The 27629-nt window shown below is 41.7% G+C and overlaps 1 protein-coding gene across 1 annotated transcript in view; it reads right to left on the bottom strand.

The window, feature by feature from the left end:
- The window catches only part of PNLIPRP3 (pancreatic lipase related protein 3), a 47434-nt gene extending 20991 nt beyond the window's left edge, over window positions 1-26443 (bottom strand). The window contains exons 1-2 of the mRNA XM_036027530.1: window positions 26255-26443; window positions 397-618 (exon numbers count right to left, since the gene is read on the bottom strand). Coding sequence (XP_035883423.1) covers window positions 397-618; window positions 26255-26443 — 411 coding nt within the window. The remainder of the gene's footprint in view (window positions 1-396; window positions 619-26254) is intronic.
- Window positions 26444-27629: the final 1186 nt, after the last annotated feature.

Here is a 27629-nt window from a genome sequence, read left to right as displayed (position 1 = left end):
CCATAATTCAGGTTGCAATAAAGGTATTTGTTTCTCTTCCCTGTTCCCATGATACAATCCACTTAAGGCAGGGTCTTGCTTATCCAATTCAGTCCGAGCACAGAACAGGTACGGTGGCTGAATCCCCAGTCTCACCTGTGGAAGGCTCTCGGTGTATTCACCGGGCAAAATGCCAGATTTACCTCGTAGGAAACATATTCAGAGGCATTGTCATATTTAAATACTAGGATAAATAATATGAGAGGAAAATCTGGCTCACGATTGTAAAAAGAAATTGTGTACTTGCCTTGAAATCAATAGTTTATACCAGAACAGGTTACCACACCTGTTGTCTATGTCCGTGGCCACCGCTTTCATTCTAGAATCATCTATCGCGAAGGCAGCGAGTTAGGTTACCTGGGAGGCGCTGGGGTTGTGTCTCGTGTAGAGCAGGAAGCGGGTGTTGATCTCCTCGGGAGACCAGGGCAGGCCCGCAAACTGCCTTGACAGAGTCCCGGTCCACGGCAGGCCATCTTTGAAGCACCCCACCCGTTCATAGCAAACTTCTCTTCCTGCAACAAGAACATGGGGTGTCGGCGGAGTGGGAACCAGGCCCACAGAGGGGCTGTGTCTCCCAGTCTGAAGGTTAATTGAAATCAGTCTTTCAGTGAAACAAGTCTGTCGCAGGGTGCGTCTCTTTAAAAAATGCTCCCTCCTCCCCATGTATGACTGTGACCTTGGGGATCGCAATGTGGCAGGAGAGAGAGTATGGGCTTTGGAATCAGACACTCCTGGCTTTGGGTGATTATTCAATCTTTTTCTGAGTCTCATTTTCCTCCTCTGCAAAACGAGGGTCATACCACTTCCCTTACAGCCTTGTCGTGAGCGCTGAGTGACCTATAACAAGGGAAGCCCTTGTGATTGGGCTCGAAATGCAAAATGAGATGCTGAGCTTCTACCTTTTCTTGTTGGACTGAGAGCACTTGATCAAAGGGATCTCTGTCCCCAGAGCCTAAATGTCTAATGCACGTTTCTTGAGAGCAGCAATGAGAGCAAAGTCTCATGCAGCTTTAGCCGAATTCCTTCTTTCTGGAGCTCACCTTACTCATCCCTGAGATGAGAGGCTTTGAGGAAACTCGGTCCTCATCACTTCTGTCATTCCCTGACTCTAATTTATTCTGCCACTCTGACCTTTTGTTTTCATCCATTTAATACTCAAAACCAAATAACTTCATTTCAGGCTGTTTTATGGAGGGATAGGTCAATTTTATTCAATTATGATTATAAGTATTTATCCACTTTGTGATTGAATTATTTATTCAATTTATGATTATTTATTACATTTATTATAATCTACTTTATGGTATTTGTTAGTTTTTGTTAGAGCTGTGGAAGACTTGAAGTTAAGGATTTTATCACTTAATAAGAAATACTAAATAAGCCTTTAACTCTCCAATCCACCAACTTTTAACTTAATTTTAGGAGATCTCACATTCTCAAGAATGAGATTCCACATAAATGTAAAGAGGGAGAAAAGAAAATTAAAATTATGTTTTAATCAAATAAATGCTTGTGCATTAAAAACAACCATACAGATGAGCACCCTCCCCTGCCCCCCACAACCCGGCCCCCTTCCCAGAGCCAGCCACTGAACACACGTGCAGCTCCCGTGGTCCCCACATGTCTGTATGATGTGCTGACACAAACACGTTGCAATTCATTGATCAGCTTTAGTCACAATGATCTATGAACTTGTTGCAACAGTGAATGAGGACTTAACCCATCTATTCAGCCAAAATCAGGACAAGACACGGAATCCACACCAGTTATTTTAACTGTGTGCATGTAATACAACGATGGTTATGAATCAGGCTCTTTGGAGAACTGAAGACAATGGGGGCCCCTGTGAGTAGCTAGGAGGGAGTAACTGCAGGGGGCAGCTACAAGCCCCAAGGCTGGCGAAGACATGGAAGAGGTTGAGTTATTCAAATGTGGAAATTTGAGGGCAGGGCTGTTAGGTGGGGGAGGGGGTGCCGGTTCTCTAGAACTGGGGTTTGGGCCCCTGAGGAGGGGTGCTAGCTGTTGTGGCTGGCATCATTGAATGGGCATTGTGAGTCTGGTTCAGGGAGTGTCAGAGAAATTGTGTGGTGGAACCAGCCCCTGCTACTGGAATGGCTGTGCTGGAGGGAAAAGCCATCAATGGGAAAATGCGGACCGGAACCAGGAGCAAACGGGAAGGAAGACCTCCCTTCTCCTCACAGGAGCATCCGAGTCCCCCTAGGGTCCTTATTGACAGTGTCTCTGGGGCCCTGTCACAGTGCTAGCAAAGCTGCAGCGGGCTTGAAGCTGAGGGCTCCACAGCCAGCCTGTCCTGCTCTCCGCTTTGTCTCAGCTCCTCCTCCTGCATGATCAATAACACTGTTTTCAGCTCACTTATTGACTTCCGCTGCAAACTTAAATAGTGATCTTCTGTTTAGGCAATCCATACCTCATGTTCCTATGACCTGACTCCCTCCCTTTGCAACATGAACTTGAAAGTGCAGCTGCCCCTCCCTCCTGCCCTCCCTTTCACCTTCCCAGGTGTGCCAGCTGCACCCTGCTTTCACACCGCCAACACTGAGCACACTCACACTTCGTTCTGTAATCATAATTAAGTCTTCCATGTTTTGTCTGCAGGCTGACTCCACAAATAAATAAACAGAATTTGTATGATTATGACTAGATAAATATTTTTCCTTCCAGAGCCAGCTAGCATGCTATAATTGCATTTCCTTCTCTGCACGTCCGTTGCTCAGATGCCAATCCCTTCAAAGGAGGATATTTGCGTGAATTATCTTTTCTTATGTGTGGATTGCTCAAGGTTGGTGTTATTTTAGTTTGCGTTGTATTTGAATCGTGGCTTTCTTGTGCCATCTTTGTTTTCCTGGTTTCTCTGGTTGCCTTTGTTTTTCTCTGGTTGGAAGTGTAAACACGCCTCCTTCAATATATCCCTCATGCAGCTTCTCACCAATACATCTCCTGCCTGCAGTCCATTCTGTTTTGCCTTTTGAAGCGTACATATATCCAGCTCTAATTTGGGGCAGTGATTTCACATTTGGATTTTGCCTTTCTGATGCAACCTTCAGTTTTTCCTAGAAAGTCCAGCTGCCTCTATTTTTTTTTCATTCCCTGGCTCTACCCCTAAGTTCTCAACTACACTATCCAGTCTATGGGAGAGAGTTTGAGTTTTGAAATGAAGATTGTTATTAATGTATGTTTTCTATGTTTGTAACTTACCAGGGTTATTGGTTACCATGATATTTTCCATGAGGAAATACCATAAAGAGGGCATAAAGTTAGGAGAAACTAGATGTGTGCCGGAAACTTGATCAACGTCATAGGTATGAAAGCCCCTTAGGAAAAAAATAACATGTTTGCTATAAAATTAACAAGATGAAATTGGACCACTAACTTAATGGCCAATATAACAAAGGATAGGTACGATACTGAACTTGGGTGGCGAGAACAAACAAAACCAATAACTAGTACAGAGTCTTATGCGTAAGCAGTCTACACCATACAGAATACAAGTCAATGAATGTTGAGTTCATGCTCAAGACATGTCCACAGACCAATATCCCTTCTCAAAAATCATGACACAAATGGAAAAAAAATAATGTGGAATTTCCAATCAGCATTAACCACTTTGCTCATTCATTCATTCATTCAAACATTTATTGAGCATCTGCTGTGAGTCAGGTACTGAAATCAGAAATAGGCGTTTTCTCATCTACTGTCCCATGTCCATCATGGAAGTGAAGAAATTAAGACTTCAGCAGGTAAGTTACCTGACCAAGGCCAGTAAGTGGCAGATCAGGGAGCCAAGCACAAGACTACCTGGAAACTTCGATATTATTGGAAACAGACACTTCACAATTGCTCTTCAGATTCATGCAGTATTACAAAATCGATGCATTTTCCTCAGATAACTTTATGACAAACGAATCAAGATATAAACAGAACCCATATTTCAAAGTCCATGTCAATTACATTTTGGATATGAATATACTCATTTTTAAGGAATTTATTATAAGTTACGAGTCTTACCTGTCGAGGTGCCAAAGAGTAAGAATGTAGCAATCCAAGTTCCAAACATCTAAGTTGATTTTAAAAAATCACATAAAATCTCCCTGAAGATTTTTACTCGTGAAGTCACCTTGCTATAAAATATTCAGCAGTTTTCTTCAAAATGACAGGACTCACTGTTGAAGCTGCAGGTCCAGAAGAGCACGGGGCTAACAGCAACTTGAATTCTGTGCCCTGCGAAGTGAATGTATCACAGCCAGATACCCACATTAAGAGAGATAATTAGTGGGGTGTGTCTTGCATTGTATACCGGTAATTAACTATATGACATTTTTCTGTTTCATCATTAGTAATATTTTGGTTAGGCACGACCAAGGCTCTCTTGAAAGTTTCTCTTTCTTTCTTTCTTTCTTTCTTTCTTTCTTTCTTTCTTTCTTTCTTTCTTTCTTTCTTTCTTTCTTTCTTTCTTTCCTTATTTATTTATGTCTCAAGCAACAGAAATTTATTTTAAGGCTTTGGGATGCTAGATAACAAACATTTAAAAGGTCAGAATTTTCCAAACCAGGATTCTACATGCTGAGCATTTTCCCCCTGACTCATTTCTGAGTACAAACATCCACTTAATGCAAACAGACCCTGCTAAAATATGAGTTTAACGATGTACATGGCTAATCTGCCTGTCTTATCCATGTGGTGATATAACACACTCTGGAGCCTGATCACATGGGTCCCAATTCTGGTTCTGCCACTTATCAGCAGTGACTTCGGGCTAGCTAGCCTAACCAGGCCTTTCCCCTCATATAAAATGGGGTACTCACGGTTAAGTCATAGAATCATTTAGGTGATTGAACTACTTACTCTGTGAATAGTAACCAGTGTATAGTAAGTACTATATTTGCTGTTAATTTAATTATTGCCATTTTTCAACTATGCTAATGGCTATAAGACCACATTTATGTTCAGATCTGTTAACATAAATGTATATTAAATACACCTTCACATTATTGTACATAGACTTCATAATACACTTTGATACAAAGCCAACTTACCTTTTGGCTAGTACATTAACTTGAAGTGGTGAGCCATTCAATCCATAGATATCCTTAGTCCATTTCTCAATGTTTAAATGTTCACAAAAGGTGGCTGAAGGTATTTCTTGGTTTTTCTTACTTTTATACTCTCACCATATAAACATCAAATGTTTTAAGTGTTCGTGAGGCAATTGGCCTCTTTATACAAACCTTGTTACATTAGTCAAGAATCAAAGAAAAGATTATGAGCAAGAGTAGGTACGAGTCTTGGATGCTTTCTTTGGCTGGAATATTTCCTGGAACTCACAGCCACCAGTCCACCTGGCGTAGACATGCAGTGATTAGTGGAGATTAAGCTGTTCAGCAGCAATAGCTTGAGCCTGGCCCGTGAAGTGTCCAGTAGCTACACCACGGAAAAGGCATGCTCTTAAAGCTCTGCCAGTTACAACTGGTCATTTTCAGAAGTGGCATTTCAAGAATCAATGTTTGCAGCCACACATGGAGGATCAGCACGAATAACATAATCATTAGTAGCACCTCTGAGAAGAGGGCATCTCCCTCATGTCTGCATGCCAAGGAACAAGCACAATGCCTAGAACTTTGTAAGAGCTTAATAAACATTTAAAAAATAAAAATAAGCCCTGGCTGGCATAGCTCAGTGGATTGAGCTCGGGTTGCGAAACAAAGTGTCGCAGGTTCGATTCCCAGTCAGGGTACGTGCCTGGGTTGTAGGCCATGACCCCCAGCAACCACACATTGATGTTTCTCTCTCCCTCTCTTTCTCTCTCCCTTCTCTCTCTAAAAATAAATAAATTAAATCTTAAAAAAAGTTTAAAAAAATAAATAAAAATTAAAAAGTACAAAGATCTACAATGGTAGTATAGCAATTTTTTAAATCTTCACTCGAGGACATGTTTATATATCTTAAAGAGAGGGGAAGAGACTGAGAGAGAGAAGGAGAGAAAAATGGATTCAAGAGAGAAACATCAATCAGTTGCCTCTCCTACACGCCTTGACTGGGGACTGAACCTACAACCTAGGCATGTGCCCTGACCAGGAATCGAACCTGTGACCTTTTGGTCTACAGGGTGATGCTCCAACCAACTGAGCCACACTGGCCAGAGCAGGATTTCTTTTTAAACCACTCTTTCTTCCATGTTTTCACAACACTTTTCAATACATTTGCTATAGCACTTAGTGTATCTTGGAATTGTTAGGTATTTACCTACTGGTCTTCTCCCTTGGACTGAACGCTTCTGGGACAAGGATTGGTTATTGTGCATCCCTGGGACCTCTGTGTCTAGTGATAAGTCTGTCATAGCAGCCACTTGCCTAATATTTGTTGAAAGAAAGCAAATAGTGTTAGATTTCCTGGACCTCATATCATTAAAGGAAATTCTCCCTCTAGAGACAAGGACTCATTGTACTTTAGTAATAACATGTAATGAGGAACAGATACTGGTGAATCCACAGATGCTGAAATCGTGCCAGTGCTGCCTGGGAAATGTCACATAGACTAGTTAATAAAGCTTTTAAAAGTTCACCACAAAAATCAAAGCTGTGCTTATATATGGCAGCACACCAAAATGAGGAAACAGTTCAATTCTTGATTCAACAGTAGAGGATAATTCAGCTAGTTTTGTCCCTGCTATAACAAATTACTGTGAGGATTTAGAAGGCATAGAATCATCTTTCAAGGTGCCATGATATTTCAATATTCATGTCAGAACCCTGAAGAATATGGCTATAATTTTTAAAATCACTTTTTAGGCTATTTCTTAACATATAGCTCTTTAAATGATCCCAAAGTGCAAGAAGGCTGGCATCGTGGCTATTCTGGGAAGGCAAAGGAAGAGTGAAACACAAAGAGAAATACTTGTGTAATCTTAGCACTCATTTATTCATTTCCCAAGTATCTGAGCGGCTGTGCCGTGGCGGGCACTATTCCAGTGTCCCATCAATCACACATCAATGAACAAAACAGATCATGAAGACCCCACTCTCCTGCATGTTACAACGGGAGGAAGCGGCCAATAAACACAGTGAACAAGAAGACCGAGTCTGTGAAAAGGTGGTTTAAGTGTGATGGTAGAAAAGTACAGAGAGTAAAGGAGATTGGGGAATTGGGGATTTCAATGGAGGGAGGGTTGTTATGACTGGGTGATCTGGGAAGGTCTCACTGAGTAGGTGACATTTGAACAAAGACTCAAAGGAGGTAAGGAAAGTAACCACGTGGCTGTCCAGGCAGAGGGACAGGTGAGCCCAGGCCAAGTCAGGAGTGTGGTGGGACCAGTGGGAGAGAAAGCAGGAGAAGAGGAGAGGATGAGGTCGCAGAGGCACTTGAGGGCCAGAGTGGGCAAGGTCATTGTCATTGTAACAACGTCAGCTTTTCCTTTCAGAGAGAAAAGAGCCATTGGAAGGCTCTGATCAGAGAAGGGGACCGGTTTGACTTCGGCTGTAACAGGGTCATTCTGGCAGCTCTGTTGCCAGGGGACTGAAGCAGAGCAAGGGCGGACTCACGGAGACCAGTTAGGAGGCTACTGCGGTGATCAGGAGAGAGACAGAGGCGGTCTGGACCAAGGGGGTAGCTGTGGAGGTGGTAAGACTCAGGACATGGGTTGAAGACAGCGCCAACAGGGTTTCCTTTGTTACTATGTCTTCTTTAGCCGAGCACTTGAAGAACACAATGATGTAGGGGAGTCCTAGGGGCATTTCACAGAGGTTGAAAAATTTACACTATTTTCCTGTTTTATTCTTGAATAACAGAGTTTTGTTTCATGACGAATTCTTCTGACGCAGGTCAAATCTTACTTAGTGGCTTTGTCTACTCTCTCTGGCGTTTTCCGTGTGAGTATATGGAGGTGACGATGCCACCTCACCGTGTTTTTGTGTGAACTAAGTGCAGATAAAAGCCTTATGGACCAGAGGAAGCCCTCAGTAAAAACAGCTGTTTTCGTTCCTCCACCTGAGGAATGGATTGAGATTGGCCCGAAGGAATTATTTCAGTGGTTTCCTTTAAACACTGCCCAGTGTGTGGAGACTCCATCCTCTGGGGGAACCCCAAGAAGTCTGCACTTTCGAGAACGGGGGTTAACGTCCTTGCTGCACAGAGGCTCAAAGACAGGCAGACCTGGGGAAGGGTTTCTAGGAGGTGGACAAAGGCAGAACCACAGCTCCAGGCCCTGGGGTGACAAAGGAAAATGGGGTTCTGCACCATCATCTTTATGTTCAAGAGCATCCCCTGAGCCTTGTATTGTTTAGTGAATGCATTTGAAGTGTTGTCAGACCCCCCCAAAGAGGGAGGAAAATCAGGAAACAAAGAGGGAATTCGTTTGGTCGGGAAATGCAATGCTAAGTTTCACGTTGTCAACAACAAAAATCTCTGAAGCCCTGGAATGACCATTTCCCCTGCATTTCTGATCCCAGAGACTGGTGAAACACCTACCAAGGAAACATTGTTGTAAAAGTATGACTTTGTGAACTACAGACTGTAATTAGGTAGTCACCACATACTTGTGAAATTATACACAATAAAAATACACATAGCTTCAACACAATTCATTATAATTATAAGTTACTCAAGGCTACTTGAAGGTTCCAAGTACCACACTTTTCAGAATAGTAATATACTGCACTAGGATGCGGTATATTGAAATAACGCTTTGAAAAACGAATTTAAATTCTTCCACATGCATCAAAGAAATCTGAATGATATAATAGAGAAAAACACCACCATCTGAGAGGCAACTGCACAGAAAGGAGAGGAAGTTAGGAAGATTTCTACCTGTGTCTAGAATTGGTAAGTTGCTCGGGGCACTTCAACCCAATTTGGAAAGTCCTGATTTCCAGAAGCAGGCTCGCACAGGAGTGGAGTATGGTGGTTTGGAGCCTGGACTTCATTCAGCACAGGATGTGGGTTCAGAGCCTGGCAGGACCTCTTCAGCTGCGTGACTTTCGGCCACGTATTCAACGTCTCGGAGCCTCACTTTCCTCAAGCATGACACTGAGGTCACGTACTGCGAGTGTTATTATGAAATGAGACCGTGCTCAGGAAGAGCTTAGCCCAGCATGAGGTACAAAGTAAACACTCAATAAATGGGAGCTCTAATAATTATCATTTTATTAGGTCCAACCCAGTCTCCTGTTGTGTGTGGAGTGGTGTGCAATGACTGTCATTGGGAGAGGCTGGGCCGCCTGTCCAAACATGGCCCGGAGAAAGGCGGGAGCGGAGGCTGGAGTCGTGAGCAGGCAGGTTTGGGTGGGAGAGTAAGGTTAGCAGGGAAGTCTGGCTGTGAACGGCTGTGTAATTACAAAGGAATGGTGGGCCCAGGACAATGACAGCAGGGATGGGGTGAGAGAGCATGCGCATGAGGAAGCATGACTAATTAGTTAGCTATAGACAAGGAAAGGGATGATTGCTGGGTGGGGACTTCAGGGCGAGGAAGAAGAAACGTACACTCAGGGGCAGGTGAGCTGAAGGTGACTTACAGGTGAGCGCGCGGAGGGAGGCTGCTGATCGGTTTCAGTGCCGATCAAACTTGGTCCTAGGAGGTTCTTGTTCCGTGGCCAACAGCGTTCCTAACCTTTGCTAGACATCCTGTCACATGCTTCCACTCCTCTCAAAGAGACCCAGAGCAGGAGTAGGTTGGTGTAAATCTGCCAAACACATTTTAATGCAGCTCAAATGCTCACCCAGAGAAGGGTCTCCCGTGAGTTTCAAGGCTCCTCATTAAGCACAGGCACTCTCCGGGCCCCCCGAAAGGGCCTGAGTAATGCTTCCCTTTGCTAAGGTATTTGGGCTGCCATTGCTTTCGGCTTCTAAGTCTCTTCATACGCTGTCTTCTCTCACACTCTCATGCTTCCCCTTGTGTGGGTGGTGCTGGAGCAATGGTGAGTATTTCTGGGATCCAACTAAGGGAGATTTAGGGAAACATTTTGTAATAAAGAGCCTCACTCTGTTTTCTGAGGTTTGATTGCTGACAGCATTTAAGCCTCACCCTTACCACCTTCCTTTCCACCCTTCATGTGGGCAAGCTGAGAGGAAAGCCTGGGTGTGTTCCGTCTTTGGCACGGGAGGAAGTTCACACCATGCGAGCCCCTGCCCACCCATGCAGGAACCCTCACTCCAGCCCCACATCCTCACCACCACGAACACCCCAAGCCAACATCCTTTCTCTCCTCTCCCCAGCCCTTTTTAGACCAGCATGGGAGTCTTCCCTGTTCTCCCCAGAAAGACTCATGACATAAGTAAGAAACCTTTTCATGTCCTCTCAGTGTGTGTGTGTGTATGTGTGTGTGTATGTCATCATTAAGCTTGACATCCCAACCAACTTTTGGGTGGGGGACCAACCTGTTGATTCAAGATGATCAAACCACATTCAGTTTGGGTTTTCACAGAAACACGCTTGGGCCCAGGCATGAGGATCCCCTTTCCCAGGCCCAGCGCGTTGGAGGACCCTGGGAAACAAACACAGACACACCTGTCCGCTCCCTGACACACAGGTGAGTGCTCCTGGTGTTGGTGTGGCCCGGTAGGTGAGTCTACACCTCCGCTCTCGAGACCAACACTGTTTGGGCGCACGTAAACACTTCACATTTATTGCCCTGGGTCCTCAAAATAAAAAGTGACTCATTCTGAGTGCTATGAACCTCTGTGGGTTGTGTCATGGAAGATGTCAGGGAGGTACACTGCTTAGGGGTATGGGAGGGTTTCAGTGGTGGACATTCTCAGATTTTTTAAAAAGATGAACTAAAGTACTTGACAAATCTTTCCTCTTAGGTAAGCAGATTTTTGCGCAACTATGCATCATTTCCTAGTGATGCTTAACCACTAGGAATTCATTGTATTGTTTCACTGGCTGTCCCATAGGAGATTTCAGAGTTACTCACAAAGCAGCACGGTTTTACAAAAGTTGTACATGGAGAGGGAAGAACACTTTATCATACGTATTATTTTTTTACTGTGGCAACTAAATAGACTGAACACTAGAGCTGATAATAGTTATTTTTTATTAAGAATTAAAATAAGGATTTCCAGTCCAGATGGAGGCATAGGCAGACATGGCTCACCTCTTCACACAACCACATCAAAATTACAGCTAAAATATAGAAAAACCATTACTCAGAACCATCAGAAATTGAGCTGAATGGAAGCCTGACAATTACAGAAGTAAAGAAACCACATCCATCCAGACTGGTAGGAGGGGTACAGATGCAAAACACGCTGGTCCCTCACCCACGTGTGGTGGATACAAACTCAGGAGGGATATCTCAAGAGCAAGGAGTCCCAGCCCCACACCAAGCCGCCGAGCCCAGGGTTCCAGTACCAGGAAGATAAACCCCCACAACTTCTGGCTGCAAACACCAGCGGGGATTGAGTCGATGGAAGAAACTTCAGGAGCCCCAAGCAGTTCCTCTTAAAGAACCCACACACAGACTCATCTGTTCAGACTCCCTCCCTCTGAGCTCCAGCACCTTGGAAAGGGGAGCAGCTTGAAAGGCACCAGCAGCAAACAGGCAGAAACTGAAATGTCTGCTATCAAGGTGAACAGAAGCCATTGTCCCTGTTCTAGACCCTCCCCCTACAGAGCTGGCAAGCTGGCGCCATGTCTGAGACTCCATCAACCTGGCTAACACTGTTTGGCCCTCCTTGGAGATCCCCAGAGACTCTTCCCCACACAACTTATAGTCCCACCCAAGCTGCTCATCCATATAAATGGATGGTCCTGGCTCATGCTTCACAACTTCCTAAATCCTCTCAAATAAACAACAGCTGGCCTCAGTGAGCCTCAGGCCTGGCACTAGCAGCAGCTGGTCTAGGTTCACAATGTGGCTTTGCCTGAAAATCTTCAAGCCCAGCACAAGTAGCAGCCATTTCAGATTGCTTTATAGCTCAGGCAGGGTGCCCCAGGCAAAACACAGGTGGGGACTGACCTTGTCCTGCACCATCCAAAAAACCCCATGGCCATCACAGCCGGTAGACAGCTACAAACCATGTTGGAGCGCCACCACCCTGTCCCTGCACAGCTGGTCCTCCACAGAGGGTGGAGATTGGTGGTCAGTGGTCATAGACGATCCCTGCAGCTGACTGGCCTGGGGAAATCCCTCCCATTGATCTGCCAACAGCAACCAAGTCTCAACTATAAGAGGAGGGTACACTCAGCCCACACGAAAGGCACACCTCAAGTACCTGGCTTGGGTGATAGGGGAGGCTGTGCCACTGGACCCTACAGAACACCTACTACATTAGGCCACACTACCAAGACACGGAGTCAAAGCAGCTCTACCTAATACATAGAAACAAACACAGGGAGGCTGTCAAAATGAAGAGACAAAGAAACATGGCCCAAATAAAAGAACATATAAAAACTCCAGAAAAAGAGCTAAATGAAAGGGAGATAAGAAATCTATCAGATGCAGAGTTCAAAACACTGGTTATAAGGATGCTCAAGAAACTTTGTGAGGAGCTCAGCAGCATAAAAAAGATCCAGTCAGAAATGAAGGATATACAAATTGAAATAAACAACAATTTACAGGGAAACAACAGTAGAGTGAATGAAACTATGAATCAAATCAATGATTTAGAATATAAGAAAGCAAAAAAAAACAACCAATTGCAACAAGAAGAAAAAAGAGTCACCCCCCAAATGAGGATAGTATAGGCAGCCTCTGGGACAATGTTAAGAGATCCCACATTCGCATCAGAGGGAAGCTAGAAGGAGAGGAGAAAGAGCAAGAAATTGGACATCTATTAGAAAACATTGTGAAAGAATACTTCCCTCATTTGATGAACGAAATATACATGCAAGTCTAGGAAGCACAGAAAGTTCCAAACAACATGGATGCAAAGAGGCCCACTCCGAGACACATCATAATTAAAATGCCAACAGTTAAAGATAAAATGAGAATCTCGAAAGCAGCAAGAGAAGAGAAGTTAGTTACCTACAGAGGAGTTTCCATAAGACTGTCAGCTGGTTTCTCAAAAGAAACTTTTCAGGCTAGAAGATATTCGCAAAAAATATTCAAAGTCATGAAAAGCAGGAACCTACAGCCAAGATTGCTCTACCCAGCAAAGCTTTCACTTAGAATCGAAGAGCAGATAAAGAGCTTCCCAGGCAAGAGAAAACTAAAGGAGTTCATCATACCAAACCATTATTATATGCAATATTAAAGGAACTTATTTAATAGAAGATCAAAACTATGAATAATAAAATGGGGATAAATTTGTATCTATCAACATTTGAATCTAAGAAACAAACTAAGCAAACAAGAAGAACAGAGACTCATGAATAGGGAGAGCATTTTGATGGTTGCTAGATGGGAGGGGGTTGTGGGGGAATGGGTGAGGAGGTGAGGGGATTAAGTACTAATAGGCAGTTACAGAGTAGCCATGGGAGTATAAAGCACACTATAGGAAGTGGAGTAGCCAAAGAACTTACATGCATGACCCATGGACATGAACAATGGTGGGGGATTGCCTGAGGGAGTGGGGAGGTGCTGGGTGGAGGGGGACAGAGATGGAAAAATCAGAGCAATGTAATAGGATAATCAATAAAACATAAACATAAACATAAAAATTAAAGTTAAAGTTAGTTAAATGTAAATGATTATTATAATTAATTTATAATTTGTCACTTGAAAAATTGTTATTTTTAAAAATATACAAGGTCTTTGCAGGAAAAGTCCAGCCATTGTTAATATAACAAGAATGGTTTACGCAACATGGATGTACCCTGGCAGCCAAGGAGAGAGGACTAGAATGTGCAGGCATGAACAAGGATGACTTCACTGTATGAGTCCATAGAGGTAGAATACAGCACTGAGTGAGCATGTATACTTGGTGGCCATGGCACTGGAATCTGCTGAACCAGTAGAGCAATGAATCTGCACCAAATTTTGCATAAAGCTTGACTGTTCCTCTACGAAAACTATACAGATGATTCAGAAGGCCACAGCTATGGGCACCTGGTGATTGGCAGCTTCATGACAATGCAACCGCTCATGCATCATGTCTCATGCAGAGTTTTTTGGCAAAATATCAAGTCACCCAGGTGACTACAGCACAGATTTGGTGACCTGTGACTTCTGGCTTTTCCCAAAACTAAAATCACCTTTGAAAAGGAAAAAAATTCAGATTGTTGATGAGATTCAGGCAAATAGGACAGGGCAGCTGATGGTGACTGGAGAACTGTGTGAGGTCCCAAGGTGCCTACTTTGAAGGGGAGTCATTGTACACTGGGGTGTCATTATACTATGTACCACGTTTCTTGTATCTTTTATCTTCTTCAATCACTGTCTCTATTCTTCATAATACATGGCCAGATGCCTTCTGGACAGACCTTGTGTATGAAAAAACATGGTCCTGACTGCGTAGCTCAGTTGGTTAGAACACCGTCCCGATACACCAAGGTTGTGGGTTTGATCCCTGGTCAGGAAACATGTAAGAATCAATCCAATGAACACATAAATAAGCGAAACAACAAATCAATGTTTCTCTTTCTCTCTCTAAAAATCAATAAATATATATGAAAAATCATTTTTATTTTCTTATATATTTTTTAAATTCATTGCATCACTATGGTCAATATAACACACAAACTGTGAAAAATCTTGATTATAACACCTTAATTAATGATTTTGCTGAAGTGAAGGTAAGATAGAAATGATATGGAATACATGTATGAGAATGTATGAATTGCGTATATTTTCTTTGACTGCATATACAAACTTCCCCAGCCCATTAACAGAACACCCAGCACAGATGCAATAATAATTAAATTCAGTCATCTTTGATAATCTTGTTGACTTGGTCATATAAAAACCATAGTGTTATCTGTATTTAAAAAAGACAGTTGTTATGAAGGTGTATGTGCTAAGGTAGGATTATTTTTGCTTGATCTCTAGCTTTTAAATATTCTACATATGAACTGTAGGCCTCTGCTTGCATTCTTGCTCAAGACCCCAAGCATGCTAGGGGCATGAGTAGCAACAGGGATGGCTGGACATATTAATAGAATTCAAAGTAACTTCCAGGTAGAGCTATATTTTTGTTAGTCATTCAGATGTAGGGGTGGTTTCCAATATTACTTTGCTGAGTAACCGGCTTATGTCACCAAGGTGCAAGCAGGCTAAAAGTTCCACCAATATAAATACGTGGCCAGTGGTAACCGGCACTTGAAGTGATGGAGAAATAGGGTTTGACATGTATGAAGCCAGAAGACTGTCTATGGACATTTCAATAATCAGATGTGTCCAGTCTAAGTGGAGAATTTGGCTGTCACTGGTGCCTACTCAAAATGGAAGTTCTCACCTGCCGGCAACGCAGCATAGGCAATTTTAATTGGCCATCAATTTTTCTTTTTTCAGGAGGATTGCATGAAATAGAATTTATGAGAATTTTAGTGTTTAAATTTATTAATAATTTGACATAAATAGTGACTTCCACAAAGATGACATAGAACTCATAATATGGCACTACAAAGAAGACAACAACAATATAGTGGTTAGTAAGTGTCATCAATGTAAAGAATATTTAAGATTAGTAACTTCACAGGAAGTCTTGAAGTGCCCTGAGATCTTACAGCTTATATACAAAATGAACTTCAATGAGGGCGATGCCCAGAGTTGACAGTAACCATGAAATGAACACATTACTAATTGTGAGATGTGATGCTGAAAGAAACTTTTCCAAGTCGTCACTAATAAAAATAATTTTGACATTGCTGGAGGAAAGAGTGTGTTTGTTTTATATATATATATATTTTTTAAAAAGATATCAGCCCTGGCTGGCGTAGCTCAGTGGATTGAGCGCAGGCTGGGAACCAGTGTCCCAGGTTCGATTCCCAGCCAGGGTACATTCCTGGGTTGCAGGCCATAACCCCCAGCAACCGCACATTGATGTTTCTCTCTCTCTCTCTCTCTCTTTCTCTCTCCCTCCCTTCCCTCCCTAAAAATAAATAAATAAAATCTTTCAAAAAATTTAAAAAAAGATATGATAAAAGTGTTGCCATATGAAGAGGCATCAAAGAGTGTGCAACCAACAATGAAGGAAAAAGAACATTAGAGAAATATGTCAGTCAGTAAACCTGTCACATTTCTAGATTTTGGAATGTTTTTGTCATCTGCGAGCTTTTTAAACGATAATTTTTGTGACTTATTTTATTTTTTATTTTTATTTATTTTATTTTTTAATTGTTGTTCAAGTGTAGTTGTCTCAATTTTACCCCCCGCCCCCAGCTCCCTCCAACCCCAGCCACCGCCACCTCCCACCCCTGAGACCCCCCTTGGTTTTGCCCATGTGCCCTTTACAGATGTTCCTGAAAACCCTTCCCCCTCCCCCCATTATCCTCTTCACTTTCATATCTGAGTATCATTTTCAGATTCGAGGTTGTATAATCTCAAAGAAAGCCCTACAGCACGTGGAACTTCTCATGTGCTTATCTTACCGATGATGTTGTTGATAATATGATCATTTTCAGAAAACAAACACTTTCATTCATCAGGAGTTGATTTTCAAACTTCCAGGGTCCACAACACGCTACTGGTCAAAGATAATGTCCGGCATGTGCAGGTCTCAGTGGCCACCAACCAAAATACAACCAGGGAACATTTCCCTCAGACCCCTTCTGCTGTTCGCCTAACCCACAATTTTGCAATACTGATGGGCGAGTGCTCAGGGGAAAATACGACAGCGAAAATGTCCTGCTGGTACCTGACCTCAACGTTTTCCACTCCTTGGACATTAAATTCATCTTTCTCCTCCTCTTCTCCTTTTAGACAACATTCATTTTAGTTCCCATTGCCAATGTGGCAATTATGTTCATAATACATAGTTTAAAATATATGGAGAACCAGAAATAGATTTTTAGTACATCATCCTGTTGTGTTAAGAATGGTACCTCACCTTTGTGGTCTTCCTTCTCAAAGAATGCTCGTAATTTCAGTCTACCCAGGAGAAAGGCATCATGCAGATGCAAAATGAAGAACCTTCTACAAAATATCTCAGTCGTCCTCCTAACTGTCAAGGTCATCAAACACCAGGGAAGCCCGAGAAACTGTCACCATACAGAGAAGCCGAAGGAGACACAGCTACTAGACGTAATAAACGTAATGGGGTATCTTAGATGACATCATAGGACAGGAGAAAGATTTTAGAAAAATTAACTAAATCTGAATAAAGTATGGAGGTGAGTTTATAATAATGTATCAGTATTAGTTCCTTACTTGTCACCAGTTTACCAGAACAATTTAGGATGTTAATGACAGGACAATCTGGGTATGTGTACATATGGGAGCATTTAGGAACTTCTTGTGCTTCCTTTGCAACTTTTCTATAAAACTAACATTATCCTAAAATCAAATGTTTGTTTATGAAGACAAAACCGTGTAACTGTAAATACCTGCACGTGTGTCCCATTTTGCAAAACAGTATCCTTTTTGAGAGAGCTGCCTATCAACATGCAGGTGCAATAAGTACCTTTTGAGTTAGATGACTGAATTCCACATAGTCAAAGGATCTGTATTCCTCTTCAAAAAATTAAAAACATGTACCAAAAAGAAGGTTTACATAATTTTTTAAAAAATCCATAGTCCCAAGGCTAGGACTAGTCATCATCCCTAATCCCAAATCATTTTAGACATATTTTCTCTAAAGTAATTTTCTAGACGCTTTTTCACAATTAGGTTAATACTGCATATACTATCATTTAGTGCTGCATTTATCACTGAACATTATAGGGTGTTTGTCATAAATACCACTTTAGTGGTTACGTAACGGTCTATCAATATTTGCCTAACCATTTCTGTATTGTTGGGTACTTAGGATATTTCTAATTTTTTGCAGTGTTATAAATAGCCGGGCAGAGGATAGCTCTGCACATAAAGTTGCTGGATATATTGCAATTATTTCTTTCTGATTGATTCCCAGAAGAGAAATTACCGGGTCAAGAAATTTTAATGCTTTTGATGGATTCACTGCCTGGATGTTTATTGTAACATTGGCAGGAGTCAGCATCCCTGGAGCAACTCTCTCCACCGCTTCCAAGCCAGTTGGTAGGTTCCCAACCCTAAAGGCGCCCAGGGTATTGCACTCATTTCCTCATTTCTCGTCATGCCGAGAGAAACCCAACATCGGTGCACTGCATACATTTGATGGGAGCGGTTGATAGAGCTGAAATGTGTTCACTCTGAGAACCGCTGAATTACACCACTGAATTCAAAAGCAGTAGTGGTGATATGCAGTGAGGCCGACGGTGTTAGGATAGTAATAGCTAACGCATACCAAACTCTTTCTATCTGTCAATCCTGGACTAAAGGATTTAGGGAAATTACCTTCTTTCACCATCACACTAGCCCCGTGAGGCAGTGTGGCAGAGGATGCTAATTACCTTCCAATGCCAATTCTTCTCATCTCTGCTAGTAATACCAACCTGGTGTTTATTTTGCGTGTTTCCTTCAGGGATAAATACTCATTTTCCAGCCTCCCTTGCAGCTACACGTACCCATGGGATTAAGTGATGGCTTACGAGTGACAGAAGAAATTTTATAAGAGAATCCTTATAAGGCTTCTTATAGGGAGGGGGCCCAATCTTCTTTTTTATTTCCTTCCATTTTACAGCATCAGCCATGGATATAATACCTGGAGCTCCAGAAGTCATCTTGGACGATGAAGATGAGAGCTACACCCTAGGATCTGAAAGGAATCTGGATTTATATACAGCTCAATCCTTACTCTATACTATAAAAATAATACTTGCCAATGGAAACACAGAGAAATAGTGTAAGCATATTAGAGAGAGAAGAGGAAGCCATTGGCATTGTTATAGGGATGGAAATTTCTATCCTACTCGCCACTAAACAGAGGGGATGTACAGTAGTGAAAAGGCTAGGTTCTAGCCCTGGCCTTATGACCTTGGACACATTACCTACTCTGTTCAGATATTAAGCTTCTTCATCTCCAAATGGGTAGTTACCTGTGGTTGGTCTTTAATATTCCTCCTAGTTTTGGTAGCTATGATCTATGATCTAAATATAGGGTTGAGGGAACAAGTGTTAGCTTAAGGGGAAAAGAAATGAATAATAGCTGGTGGTCAAAGGGTATAAACTTTTCGTTATCAGATGAATAAGTTTGGGGATCAAATGTACAGCATAGTGAGTATAGTTCATAATACTGGATTTCATACCTGAAGTTTGCGAAGAGAGTAGATCTTGAGCCACACACACATACAAGGTAACTAACTGTGATGGATGTGATAATTAACTTGATTTTGGTAATCATTTCACATTTACATACATCAGTTCATATTGAGTACTTTAAATATACACAGTTTTGTCAGTTATACCTTGAGTAAAGGAGAAAAGGCCAACTTACTAATATTCAAAATAAAATTAGTGCAGCAAAATCATGGAAATTGTATATTTATTACTGATCAATGTGCAGAGGGAATGCTGGCGATTAAAACAACAAATTCAGTAAGAAAGGAGTGACCCAGTTAATTAGATGTCTCCTATTTGTTTGTTTATTCTTTCTTCCTTTTTATCTGAGAAAATGAAATGTGTGTGATTGCCCTGCAGGTCAATAGGGAAATTAAGGACGGGAAGGAAACGAAAGCCTATTAAGCACCTTAATTCACCAGGTACTGTGTTAGATGTTACATACACGTTACTTCATTTTGTTCTCACAATTACCCTACAAGGTTGATGTCTTATTCCAATTTTTTATCGCATAAGGGAGGTGAAGCTATAGAGGTTAAACAAATAACCCCCAAGATCATTATGAAAACTGATGTGGGGTCTGAGCCCGTTATGAGCCATAAACCCTATACTGTCTTGCAACGGCCTCTCAAATTCTTGGTCCTTCCTGACCTTTCTGCTGCATTTGCTTTTCCTGATTCTCGAAACACGCTTCCTTATCTTTCAGGTCTCTGAAATAACCTGTTTTCTCACATATTTCTATGGCTCTATTGCTAACAGCTTCTTTGATTTTCCTTTTTTTTTTTATTCTTCAAATACAATGATTTCACAAGGTTCTCCTCCTCTCCATGCTTTGTAGATTCCTGAGATTTCCACCTGTGGCAAGATCGTCTCCTCCTGGGACTCCACCGATCTTTGTCTCCTTGTGAGGAACGTCCCTCCATCCTCTTTCCAGAGCTTCTGACCCAGCATTGTCCGCCGTCTTCTGGGCCTTTCCAATTGTGTGTTCTGTCAGAATTGGAATCGTAAAACCAGCCTATCCAAGCTCTAAGAAACTCTTCTCTCCCCAAAGAGCCCCTCTCATGCTTTCCCTGTTCCTGTTGCAGGAATTGCTATTCTTTGAGTTACGAGCTGGAAACAAATCGTCGTTGACCCTCCAGGCCCCGGGCTCCCAGAGAGACCCACCAGGCCCTGCCGATTCTTCCTCTGGGCTGTCTTTCCCGTGCATTTCCTACTGTGGGACTCACTGTCACAGTCCCCACTCAGGATGTCATCCCTTGCCTGACTTGCTGCTCTCGGCCAGGCTTCTGTCTCTCCCCAGTCATGCATGCCAGCCAGACATGATTGACAGAGCAGCCCTCTTGAATCACGCCTCTGCTCATACTCCCCTCAAATGTCTCTACCGAATGCGGCTCAAACCGTTTACCTTGGATACAGGACCCCTTGTCCTCTCCTCAGTACGGCTTCCCAGCCCTCAGCCCACATCCCTTCACACCCACTACCTCCGCTGACCTGCTGAGCGTTGGCTCACGCTGGTCGCCCCCTTGAGGGTCCTTCCCCACCCTCCTGTGCATGCTCAGTCCTTCTCATGGTTCAAGACTCAGTTCAAGTGTGATGATCCCTTTCATGAATATTTTCTCTGATTTCTTCCCCTCAGTCTTACAAGGTTTCTCCAGTTTCTGAATACACACTGCATCTTGTATTACTTTTATCCTTCCTATAACTTTTAAAAATCATTCCATTTTTAATATTGTACACATTCCATTGTGCTTTCTTCCTGCCTTTTTTTATTCCTGCTTTCTTTCTCTTTTTACCTTTGATCCCCTTCATCCATTTCCCCGACCACCCATCCCCTACTTCTGGCAACTACCAATTTGCTCTCTGTAGCCATGATCTTGGTTGGTTGATTGGTTTTTAGATTCCACAGTTAAATGAGATCATATAGTGTCTTTCTTTGACTTATTTCATTTAGCATAATGCCCTTGAGGTCCATCCATGCTGTCACAAAATGGCAAGATTTCAAATTTTTCATAGCTGAATAATATTCCATTGTATATACATACACACCACAATTTCTCTATCCATTCATCAACTAATTAACACTTAGGTTATTTCCATATCTTGGCTATCAAAAACAATTATTTTTCTTCTTCTTATAACTTTTTAAATCTCATATTATTTATTTTTTCATTTCCATTATTATATTGTAACCTGAAGGCCAAGAATATATATTTGTATGCTTGTTATGGTACCTGGTTTGTACAATTTTTTGCACACAGTCTGATCATTTAATTTCTCTGCTTTGTCTGAGAGATCCGAACTCAGCAGCCCGTGATGCGCAGCCTTCGCAAGCTGCGCCCATTAGCTCTCCCCACCACGCCTCGCTCCAAGGGCCCACCAGGCAGAACCACTGGGAGCACTGTGCACGGGCTCGCTGTGCCTCCGTGCTTTCGTTTGTGTGATCTCTGCAACACCATTCCCTACCCCTCATCTACTGGGTAAAATCCCATCGCTCCATCCAGATCCGGCTCAAGCACTGCCTACTCTGTGAAATCATCCCCAACCCCTGATTGGAAATCATTGCTTCCTCTGAGCTCCCTCACACTTTAGACATATCTCTGACTCTGGTGCTACTACATTTTAATTAGTCACATGTTAGACTGGCCCATCTGACCACCTGCTGGAGGTTCAGGAAATCAATGCCATCATATTTGTGTTTCCCAGTACCAGGTAAGGAGCCTGTCACTTGGTGGACACTCGGTATTTCTTGAACAGGCACTTTAACAAATAACTGAGTGAGAGAAGGAAGGAAGGAAGGAAGGAAGGAAGGAAGGAAGGAAGGAAGGAAGGAAATAAGGAAAGTAAATATTAAATGGCCTTATCCTGATTTGGCTAAACACATCAAAAACTAAAATTCTTATCTGTGGTCCAAATTTTTATAATTATAAGCCTCAACTAGAGCAATTCCACAAGTTTATCTGTTTTATTCTTTATGTTTCCTAGTACGTGAAGGCACTTAAAAAATGTAACTTCAGGCCTGGTTCCCATTCCCACAACAAATAATGTCAAGAATTTAAGACTTCTAATCAAGCTAAATACTGGATTATTTCATTAACCAGTTCAATATTATTTATTTATGCCTCCATATTTCCAAAATGTCCAGTTGTCATCTTAATGAATTTAAGTTTTCTACAGCAAAGATGACTTGGGGGTAACCTGAAGACTTGGGTTTTCAGGTTACTTGGGTTTTCTCTTTGCACAAGGGAGCCAGTATTTGGGCTGATAAAGACAGAATGACATTTGAGGTTTATTGAAAACATATCCATAAGCTCATTACATGATAAATCACACAACATATTTTAACCGAAGCACTTATTTCCCTCTGGCTGATAGTCTATTTAAATTTTACATGACAGTATGTGAAATAGAAGAGACAACCCAATTTAACATCTGGAGAGAGCTGTGTGTGAAAGTTCTCTGGATAGCCCTGGCTGGTGTAGCTCAGTGGATTGAGTGTGGGCTGCGAACCAAAGTGTCACAGGTTTGATTCCCAGTCAGGGCACGTGCCTGGGTTGCAGGCCATGACCCCCAGCAACCGCACATTGATGTTTCTCTCTCTCTCTCTCTCTCCCCCTCCCCCGTCTAAAAATAAATAAAAATAAAATCTTTTTTAAAAAAAAAAGAAAGAAAAAAAAGAAAGTTCTCTGGATAAAGAAATAGAAATAAAGGGTCATGGTCTCTTCTTCTAATACTACCAGTAACTAGCTATGACCTAGGCTAATACAGTCTTTATAACCCCCTTGTGTATAAAAATGAGGAATTTGAAATTTGTGATGACATAAAGTCCCTTTTGTGGCTCAAAATCAGGCTGGGCCTTGAATTTTAAGGATCACATTCATAGATATTTGAGTAAGTTCTTCTGAGAAAAAAAAACTTGACCCATTTGACTTCCTCCCTCACAATAATGCTGGTGCTATAATCATAAATCCATCTGCAGTGTGATTATTTGCTGTCATCTACACTGACTCAGTGTTTATCATAGTCAGGCGGTGACTCTGGGCCCCACCCAGAAAGGAGCTCCTCTCTTGGGGCAGGATGTCATTAAGTAACTTTAAGAACGACTCGAATAACTCGAATTGTAACTACAAGACCCCAAAGAGTCAGTGTGTCTTGATCAATAAAGGGAATGATTTAGGTCCTGTCAAATCTGAGACCTTGCGGCGTCATGAGAAAAATGAGCGCCACTGTTACTTTAAGAGAGCAGAAACGGAGATGGACTTTATTCCCCATCGTGGGAGGGGTAACAAGGGAGCAGTAACAAGGAGCTAAACACCTTTAAGCTCCCCCTTAAGGCTGAAGTCCCCGCCTTGGGCTGGGAGACCCTGAAGAAAAGAACAGGATCATTTGACAGGAGATGAAGATCTCAGTTTAAGGGGGAATCTTCTAATGAGTAGGATGCCCCCAAATTAGAAGTCATTGATTATTTCAACAACATATTTGAGAACCTAATGACACTGTTATAAACTGCCTAGTAGGGATTTGAACATTGAATTGGCCCTCAAGGAGATGACGGCCTAGGAGAAGTCACACAACACGCGCACAAAGAATTCCAAAACCGGAGAGAAGGTTGAATTTATGAACTAAACAGAAAAGTAATACATCCAATGTCAGCTGACAACGTTCAAGGAGAGGCCATCTGACTGCTTGGATGGCGTAAGAGATTTATACATCCTGTAGGAAGTTAAACTACCTGACCTTCAAAACCCTTTCCAACAAATACTTTGTGGTTTTATCAAGACTGTCAGTCTCATAAGGATTTTTATAAAAGACAGGACTGTCTGATTTTCTGTCCTCCTCCCATCTCCATTACATACCATCGTTTTCCAACATTAGTTCTTAGAACAAATATTCTTAATTAATTTACTTAAAACATGTCTGAGAATTCAATCAGTCAGAAAAAGCCAATAGAGCATATTGAAAACTATTTCCAAGAGGCAGATGCAAAGGTTTTTTTCCCAATATAATTATGATGGATTTTTAAAGGAAAACTTAATTATTTTATATAATACAAACCAGAAAAATAGGACTAACATAACAAGCTTACATACATCTATAATTTCCATTCATTCTTCATACTATTTTAGCTTTAAGATTAATTGTTCAGAATCTCATTTCACAGTCACTCAACTTTTATTGACTTTGATATTGACAGACGCAGTACAAGTTATAAAGTCTTATGTGGCATGATATATAATTAAAATACTTTGTCTCATAACTTATATTAATGGGTGCATGTCAGAGAATGTCAATTCGCCGATGAGCAGAATGTAAACCCACGTTAATTAATTTATTGTGGAAAAGCCTATTAGGGCCATTAAGCACTCTGCCTTTGCCTTACATAGTGAGTGCTGGCAGCTCTGGGCTCCTTAATGTGACTTCTGTTAACAGTACATTCACGTTCAACCAGCCCACTGGGTAAAATTTTCAAATGTAAAGCCACTGTGCCTTAGATGAAAATGTTTTTAAAAAGCATTAGTAGAAGCATCTTTTCCTGGAACTACCCATTAGCAACTGTGATGAGCACTTTAAGTAGTCCCCAAATTTCTCCAAAGTCTTCGACAATGCCTGGCGGAGCTCACCCAGTTTTATGTGGGCTTTCAGAGAGTCACTTTACTTCTCAGTTATTGTGGTAAGGGAGCCTGTGTCACTATTGTCCCCACATACTGATACACAACTTCAGCGGAGTGGGTAAGGATAGGGTTCAATCATTTTTAAACACTAAGTTAGAAATAAATAAGCAGCAGGATCTGGTCCATTGTTGACACATCAAGACACTTACGCCCAAGGGCGATACGGCTGTAGTAGCTGATTTAGCTACCCAAACGGACCAGAGGCTGCTGTGCAAACTGGAAAGCACATTTAGTAATGTGTAAGGAGAAAAGATGCTCTGCTATCTGGTAACGATGGTCTCTCCCCCAAGCCACATCCATACTGTTCCTACTGTTTGGTGAGCGTGGCATCTAGTGAAGGATAGCTTGTCGAATAATATTTATGGTCTCCGTTATCCATCTATCTCCACAGTAACAATATCCTTGAGGCAACTGGCTGGGCACACGTTCCCCCTAGACAGTGCTGGAGAATGCTCTGACAAATTCGTGCTCTTTGGGATCTCTGTTTACAGACACCCTACAGGTCATTCTCTTTAACATAGTCTTTTATCAAAGGATGATTGAGCAGCATATACAGGCTCAGGACAAGGCTGGGTTATCCTCCACACGCCTACAGGGGCCAGCTAGTCACAGAAGCAAGGAAGGCAGATGAGATATGAGAGAAATGGAGTGTCGGAAAACAACCACATGCATTTTCTATTCCTGAATATAGTACAAATAGGCATGTAGGATGTTTTCAGGGCTATTTGAAATTTTAAAATAAAAAGCAAGATTAAAACATACAAATATTTCCTTACAAAGTTTCTTTCCTAAGTTCTTACTCCCAAACTTGTTGTTGAAAGTAACATGCGGCATCACCATCCGGCCGTGCCAGTCTAAGCCACAAGTCCTTCAATGGGGGGCGGGTGGCAGTAATCTGATTTACTCACTTTACAAACACTGGCGCTGCTTACCATGTATAGACTCTGTTTGTGACACAATGGTTGTTATGTATTCAGTTCTCGCATTCCAACATCATTGCACTTAGTTTTCAGTTACTTGCTTTGCAGCTCAATAACTTCCATGTGTAGCTCTTTTTTTTCATTTTATCAATATCAAATTATAAAAATAAGCGTTCAGTGTTAGTTTACTTTCATCAAGTTAAAAATCAGAGAACCTTCTTGAAATGTTATGTTCAACTCTACAGCTTCAGTAAAGTAGTTCAAGCCGTGACTTGCACTTCAGGGGAATGATCTTGCAGGGTAATGAGCCAGATTATTCCTGGCCAAATCAGTTTCTTAAAGACACAATTTCACTTCGAGTGAGCACACTGAGCCGTACATTTGTGTAGCTGTTCGTGAAGGCCTTTGCAGAGAATGACTCCAAGTTGATAGGCTCTGTAACATCCACCAAAGAGGCCAAGGGGTGGATCCGCTCCATGAACTTGTTAGGAGATCGAGTGGGGGCTTGCTCTTGAATGACAAAAACGTGTCCCAAAATATCAATCTGTGCTCGGGCACGGAAATCCATGCACGACAGCTGGTTGTCACAGTGCACGTATGATTCATAAAAAGAAGGGGATTCTGGATTTCATACTAGAGGATTTTATCTAGTTCACAGTGTTAATACTGCACATCACGGTAGATTGCATTTTAAATTCTTTGGCACAAAGCAATTCCTGGGGAAATGATGTAATCAAAATGTCTAAGTTCTGTCCCTTGGAAAATGTTCCTTACTATAAGTTTTCACATTAACACTGCCCGTTGCAGGAGCTGAATCACATTGACTCATTTTGACCAACTGCATGACATTTTGTAATTTTCTTGCAGAGAAAGGTAAGTCATTATTTTCAGAGTTCCAATCACAGTCTCTCATCTCCTGACCCATAAAAAGTCTTGTATCACCAATTCCATATAGCTAAGTATGTGATATTTATATCTGGGCTCTCATCATCTGCTACAGAAAAGGCTATAACCTATTTAACATTTTTTATACAACTTTTCTGTCAGGGCTAAGACATGACTTGAAAATGCTGGTCCACAATAGTTTTAGTAAGACAAATTTACAAATGCCTGTCGAACACGTAATTTCTGCTGTATTCTCGGATGCCTTTTTATAAACTTGCCATCTATAAAAGCTTTTGCTGTCTGGGCTTTTTTTTACTTATTGTATAACTTCCTTTACAGTAGTATCAGATATTTTATTCATATTCAAAAATAATTTTTGTTGACACGTAAGTCCTATTTTTATGTTTTTTCATTTCCCATCTTCTCCATATACCAGTCATAGATCTCATTAGAGTTTATCTCATAATGGTTTCATATGATTTCACATTTTACAATCTCTTAAGTTGTGGTTCTTTTAATATGAATATCTTCAATTTGCATATTACATATGGAAGAGTATTTTTCACTTCATCGGAGAAAGATAATCTCTTCCGTTGTGTCCTAATCAAGCATCTCTTCTCCACAGTCAGTGGAGATACGGGTGTAGAGAGGCAGTTACCTACTCTAGGAGAAACACGTGCAAGTGGCAACTGAGATCAGCTTCAGTGATGGAGAGATAATAGGGAGCGGCGGCGCTTGCGGCTAATGAAAGAGCAAATGCTCCATCTGAAGGCATAGTTGCTGTCGCTCCATATAAAAATGGTGGCTCATTATTTCCTGCAGAAACGCAGATCCAGCATTGCTCAATTTAATAATTTTTTGAAAAGAGA

This window comes from Phyllostomus discolor, chromosome 5 (genome assembly GCF_004126475.2).
Source record: "Phyllostomus discolor isolate MPI-MPIP mPhyDis1 chromosome 5, mPhyDis1.pri.v3, whole genome shotgun sequence".
Lineage (NCBI taxonomy): Eukaryota > Metazoa > Chordata > Mammalia > Chiroptera > Phyllostomidae > Phyllostomus > Phyllostomus discolor.
The sequence above is the reverse complement of the archived record's forward strand: the minus strand, read 5'-3'. Positions and strand labels throughout refer to the sequence as shown.